The sequence below is a fragment of the Leptonychotes weddellii genome, chromosome 11 (assembly GCF_054177405.1).
Source record: "Leptonychotes weddellii isolate Sample4059 chromosome 11, ASM5417740v2, whole genome shotgun sequence".
Classification (NCBI taxonomy): Eukaryota; Metazoa; Chordata; class Mammalia; order Carnivora; family Phocidae; genus Leptonychotes; species Leptonychotes weddellii.
The window spans coordinates 4,465,044-4,471,676 of record NC_138379.1 but is presented as its reverse complement, the minus strand read 5'-3'; the positions used below and the strand labels follow the sequence as shown (position 1 = coordinate 4,471,676).

The 6,633-nt window shown below is 50.7% G+C and overlaps 1 protein-coding gene across 1 annotated transcript in view; it reads left to right on the top strand.

Annotated features, from left to right (window-relative positions):
- LOC102730785 (glutathione S-transferase P) overlaps positions 1-643 on the top strand; it is a 3,222-nt gene extending 2,579 nt beyond the window's left edge. Inside the window, exons 6-7 of the mRNA XM_006743604.3 lie at positions 108-215; positions 379-643. Coding sequence (XP_006743667.1) covers positions 108-215; positions 379-567 — 297 coding nt within the window. The 3' untranslated portion in view covers positions 568-643. The remainder of the gene's footprint in view (positions 1-107; positions 216-378) is intronic.
- The last annotated feature ends 5,990 nt before the right edge of the window (positions 644-6,633 follow it).

Below are 6,633 nucleotides of genomic sequence, written 5' to 3'. Positions count from 1 at the left end.
TCACTGAAATGGGGCAGAGAGAAGGGGCATCTCCGGGCTGAGGTAGGGGCTGGGGCAAGCAGCAGTGCGAGGGTCAGGAGGGTAACACGGCGGTGTCTTTCTGGCAGGAGGCAGGGAAGGAGGAGTACCTGAAGGCACTACGAGGGTACCTGAAGCCTTTTGAGACACTGTTGTCCCAGAATGAGGGGGGCCAGGCCTTCATCGTGGGCAACCAGGTGAGCATCTGGCCCTGTCCTGCCCCTTCTGCACCATTCTCTTCTTAAAGGTGGAAAACAGGTACAGAGGGGACTCATAAACCCATTACTCAGCAAAACTAGGCAAGACTTAGGGAACACCTCCGGCTCCCTGTCCCTGAGTCCCCGGCCCCCTGTCCTGCAGATCTCCTTCGCCGACTACAACCTGCTGGACCTGCTGCTGATTCACCAGGTCCTGGACCCCAGCTGCCTGGACTCCTTGCCCCTGCTCTCAGCCTATGTGACGCGCCTCAGCGCCCGGCCCAAGCTCAAGGCCTTCCTGGCCTCCCCCGAGCACGTGAACCGCCCCATCAACGGCAACGGGAAACAGTGAGAGCTTGTGGAAGCCCCCCGTGGGAAGCGGGGGCTGCCTTCCTTTCCCCAGGACCAATAAAATTTCTAAGCAAGGAGCAGTGCTGTGAGCATCAAATTTCTTGGGGAGGGGCTCTCAGACCCTCAGCAGTCAGGTTCGGGGGAGGGACGGGGCAGCCAACCAGGATGCTGGAATCCTAAAACACATTGGAATTTGTCCTTAGAGCCCTCAACCCAGGCTGTGTTTAGTGAACTCCAGGAGTAGGAATAAAGAGACAGAAAAAATAAAAAGACAGTAAGAAAAGTATGATTTCTGCCCTGGGGGTGCCCATAGTCTAGAGGGAGGACAGGCTCCCGTATATAAACATGCTTTCTAGTTTCAGCAGGCCACCTGCCACGGGGCCTCTGCGCGGGACCGAGAGCCCAGGAGCTGAGGGGCCGAGGGGCCTGGGGGGAGGAGGGGTGTGAGCAGGAGCTCAGGAGCTCCAGGCAGCCCAGGCTGGGTTGGCGAGAGGGTCAGTCACTTCTGCTCAGGCGGGGCCCTCCTGGCTTTTCTCCTGCATTTCGGGCACAGGGCGGTCCGGCTGGCTCTCCCACCGCCTTCTCTCACCATCCACGTTAGTCGGGCAAAGAGAAACAACGCAGCCTGGGAGGTTGGTGGCGGCCTGTCTGCAGTGGTAGGAGGCTTGTTCATGGGTGTCCATCGCAGGAGACCGGCTGCGTCGGAGGCCCACGCCCCGTGGATTATGCTGCCATTCGAGAGCCTAGGGAGGCCTGGAGCAGGCTTCTCTGGCTCAGAGAGGCCTGGGGCAACTGAGTGCAGCCCTCTTTGCGAGAGACCTTTTCCTACCCTTCACCGGTGGGCCGGGAGAATGACCCTTCCCTGTTCCCCTTGCAGTTGGGAGGGGCCCTCTGGGCCAGACTTCCGTGCCGGCCGCTGCCAGGGCAAGAACCCGACACTGTCCCCCGCTGTCTCCACGCCCTGCACAGGGACAACATGGAGCAGAGCCCCCACTCGTGTGTGGCGGACCATGGTGTGGTTGAGCAGTGACCTTGTGGTTTTACCCTAAGTGCCAGTGTTTAGAGCTGCTATTACTACAGCATGATCTGGCCCATCCTGTCTGGTCCGCCCTTGGTTCTCAGGCTAAGGGCATCTGGTCCCCTCCCAGCTTCGTCCCGCCTCCGAAGGTGATCTCGGAGGGGTTGAGAGAGAGGGCTGTGGGAGTACTCTCCCCGCGCCGACCAGGCCCCCCTGGCCCCCAGACCAGACCCTGAGAGTGGTCAGCGATGGGCAGCTCAGACGGTTCCCTCATTTGGGAGTGGAGGAAGACCCCCGGCTGAGGGAGGTGACTGGACATGGGGCTCCAGGCCAGGAGAAGGTGCAACAGACGGATGAACCCTATCCCAGGGCTGTAGGCACAACGGGGGCTGCTTCTGGGGGCAGCGCCTGGCCTGAAGACCCTGGCCCCGTGATTTGGCCACTGGTCGGGGGGCGAGCACAGGAAGATTTCAGAGCTAGGCCGGGCCTGCTCCTTTCACCTTTCCTAGGGCAGTAAATTCCTCTCGGACATCTCATCCACCGAATCCCAAAGGCCCTGTCCCCACGGACTGATGGAGACTGGTCCCCTCCGTCTTCTTCCACACCAGCGCCTCCCTCCTCTCTCATCTGGGAGCCTCTCCCCTCATAGCCGGTTCTGGCTGTCCTCTGTGAAAATAAAGACCCGCAGATGGGGTCAGCAGCGCTGTTTACTCAGACTTGTTAGCAAGGGAGTTGGCTGCTGCTGCTTGTGTTCCTCAGAGCCTGGGCAGGCAGAGGAGTGGGAGGGTTTCTGGAGGGACAGAGAAGACTTCAGGTGTGCCCTGACTGGAGGCCGCCAGCCTGGGGAAGTAGTGGGTGGGCTCAGGAAAGTGGGGTGTCCTATGTCACTGCTCTGGGGAGCAGATTTGGCTTTTTCTGGTTGGTCCTAAGTAGGAAAAGGAATAAAAACCAGGGAAGCTCTCACTTATTAGTCAAGTCCTGGACATTCTGGGCGGTCGTTCCAAGGCTTACTGTCTGGCTGCCTGCATTATTCCTATAAAGAGCAGTCTGACCTCCCACCAAGGTGACCCATGACTGCCGGCGTCCTGGCTGGCTAGTGCAGAGAAGAGGCTAGTTTTCTAGGCAGATTGCTGCAGGTTGTGAGCGAGAGTTCTGCCTTCATACATGGTCTGGCCGTGGTCTGTTGTGTACTCAGGGTCTCATCTTTCCGGAGACATGTGACCCCAGCCACACCCAAGGGAAGCCTCTTCCTCGGGCATTTGATTAAAACTCAAGTGGAGAAACATCCTGCAGGGAGAGAACAGGAGCCCACACATCCTCCTTTCTGGGAGCAGCTCCTGACACATTTTTGAGCCCTGGGGGAGACTGGACGCTTGATCATGGGGCACCAGAGGACGAGTCTGAGTCACGCGTCGGAAAACAAGACAAGATGGTGCTCCACACAGCACCACCCCAGAGCACGTGGTGACCGCAGGACCTGCTGAGTGGGTCCCAAGGCCCCAGGAGATTGCAGGAACTTGGAAGAGGCAAGACTGGGGGATTCGCATTAGCAAAAAGGTTTAAGAGTGGGCCTTGGGGGTGGCCTGTAATGCCTTGCCCAGAGGACTCAGCTGCAGAAAAATCCAGACAGTCGGGGCTGATGGCCTTCAGCAGGCTAGCATTGCTTTGCCCTTCCCCGGACGACCCAGTGCCAACTGGGCAGGTTTTCAGGCACCTGTTGTCGCATAATAAACTTGGTGGCTCTTCACTGGGCCATATTCAGTGGGTGGGACTGGGTAGCCTGCAGGCCAGGGGAGGGTCTCCACACTCAACCTTGAGACCCCATGCCCAGCCCTCCAGCCCAGCTTCTGGAGCATGTGCAGAGAGGTTCATACCCCAGGTGGGAGAGTGGAGGAGTCCTATGGGAGAAGTGGAAACTGACACTGGGGGGCCCCAATGACAGGGTCTATGTTTGATAAACCTGCTGTGAGCTTTACGAGCCCCTCTGTCACCCAGAACTTCCATCAACTTTCCTGCTCACTCCTGACACGACAAATATCAAAGGACAACAAATAACTTCCAGCTAGTTCAGAGAAATCTCTAACATAAAAGAGAGACAATAATAAACGGGGGGGAAAGAAAAGGAACTCAGAAAAAATAGAGACCACACAAGCTGCATAAGAAGCCTTCAAATAAGCTTTAATCATTATCTTCAGGGAGATAATAAAAGATATGACATCCAGGAGATGAGAAAGGGAGGCTCTTACAAAGAGCATTCAGAGAAAAAGAAGGAGCTCTTGGAAATTAAAAATGTGATAGAAATGAAAAATCTCAAGATAAAGTTGAAAAATACATATGAAAATAGAACAAAAGGATAAAAGCATGGAAAGATAAGAAAAACTGTATTATTCCAGGAGGTCCAGAGAGAGGGAGAGAGTAGCGGGGAGGAAAAAAAAAATAGTAAGAAGAAGATTATCAAATGAATAATGCGATAAATTTTCCCAGGACTGAAGAAGAGGGGCTTTTGAGTTGAAAGGCACAGTAAGTGCCAGACACATCGAATGAAAAAGGAAGGAGATCATAAAATCCCAGAGCCCCCCGAGAAGCCGTGAAGACCCTGCAACCTTCCGGAGGGAGAAACAGACACACACACAAGGGATAAGGAATCTGGAGCTGCATCAGATATCTTGTGATTTTGAAACTTGTCCACAAATAATTTGACATTCAGCCATCTCTATGCCCTCTTTGTGGCGGCTGGGATGAAGAGAACATAGTGGAAGGGACACTGTGGGGCTTCCCAGGCTGGGTTAGAAAAGGTCACCCAGCTTTGCGGTTTCTCTTGAGACAACTCACTTCAGTCATTGCGTAAAAGGTCCACTACCCTACAGCTGCCACAGGGAGAGCTCACATGGAGAGACAAGAGAGGGTAGAAGGGGGTTGGTGAGGGCGAGAGCCAGCCAGCAAGCCAGCCGGCCAGCCAGCCAGATCGTTCCAGACTCCAGCTCCTCTCCCAGCCTTGTCCCACCAAGTGAGGGAAGACGCCTTCAAAATGGTTCCAACCACAACTGTCATCTGACTGTGATCACATGAGACCCTGAGAAAGAACTGGGTGAGCCCATTCAATCTCCAGATTCATACTCTGACAAGATATCTTGTGGAAGGGGGAGGGAGAGAGAAGAGAAGGTCATGAAGATACACCTGCTCTCTGCTGTTCAGACCTGGAAGTGACACTCTTCACATCTGCCCCGTTTGGATGCAAGGGGGCTCTGTGCCCAGGAAGAGGAAAGGAGTTTGGTATGTAGTCAGTGTCTACCAAATACAATCACAGATGCACACACATATAGGAAGTTAGCATGTAATAGCAGTGGAATGGTGAATAAGTTTGAGCAGAAGAACGATTTAGTATTAGTAAAACTGATACATCATATTGAGAAAAAGTACTGGATCCTTATCTCACACCATGTAAAACAATAACATCCAAATAGATGAATGGTTCTCAGCTGGGGTGATTTTGTACCCCAGATTACATTTGGCAATGTCTGGAGATATTTTTGTCATCACAACTTGTGGGGTGCTTCTGGCACTTTAGAGAAGGTGCCAAACATCCTATGATGTGCAGAGAGGACAGCTGTCCACAACAAAGAATTATCCAGCCCCAGATGTCCAGTGTCAAGATCGAGAAACTCTGCAGTAGGGTTCACGCATGTGATGAGAAAAATAGCACATTAACAGATAAAGGGGTCTGGTCAAGAAGAGCATGTGACTCTTGATCTTGGAGTTGTGAGTTTGAGCCCCACTTTGGATATAGAGATTACTTAAAATAAATAAATTTAAAAAATATTAACAGCAAAAATAGTAAGAGATTTCTTCATGACCGTGGGCTGGGGATGAATTTTGGTCCCCAGATGAATGAACTTTACTACATCAAAACTGAGGGTTTCTCTTGTCCAATGATGGTTAGTGTTTATCAGATTATCAGATGATATACTCGAAGGAAATATTTGCAACATCTGATGGGGTGGGGGAGGACCTGTGGTTTATAATGTTGGACTTGGAGTTCCCACTAATCTTTCAGAATCCCCGCAAAACCACAAAGACCACAAAAAACCAACACACACACACACCATCTGGCATGAAAGTTGGAGACATCTGAAGTGAATACCATAAAGAGCTTCTATGTACCAAATAATAGACCCCAACATTCATAAAGTGAAAGCTGATGGGAGGCAAGGACTTTGGGAGCTGGAAACAACAAATTTCAAATTCTACAACAGGAAGACAGAGAAGGTGCCACCCTTTCAATTGCTCTCGGGACATTTACTATAATAGCTATATATCATGGCTTAGAGAACGTTTTAGAACATTCCAGAAGAAAAGAGAGAAATAGGACAGACACCAGTCTCTCATTATAAAGCAATACAATGAAAAATAACAAAGCCAGGAGACAGAAAGACCCTAATGCTTATAGTTAATGATACTAATTTATAATAGTTATGTATTATAAATCTCTCTTACAATGTCACATGTCAAAGAAGAAATCAAAACCAACATTGCAAAACTTCTAGCAAATTATGATAAAGAAGCACCATATTTCACTTTTTTTACCCATTATGATTTATTCTCTACAATACTTCATTAAAGAGTTCAATGATTTGCACTCAGAATTTATATAGCCAAGAGGCAACCACGTGTAATACAAAGAATTGGTCTGAAGTCTTTGCACTGAAGGCTATACAAAGTCTCTTGCTTCAGGGAAGTAAGAATGAAAACAAACAGGGCGCCTGGGTGGCTCAGATGGTTGAGCGTCTGCCTTCGGCTCGGGTCATGATCTCAGGGTCCTGGGATCGAGTTCCGCATCGGGCTCCCTGCTCCTTCGGAGCCTACTTCTCCCTCTGCCTCTCTCTCTCTCTGTCTCTCATGAATAAATAAATAAAATCGTTAAAAAAAAAAAAAGAATGAAAACAAACAAACAAATATATAACTCCCTAGGCTCCAGAATCTTTTTTTATTTTTTAAGATTTTATTTATTTATTTGACAGAGAGAGAGATAGCGAGAGCAGGAACACAAGC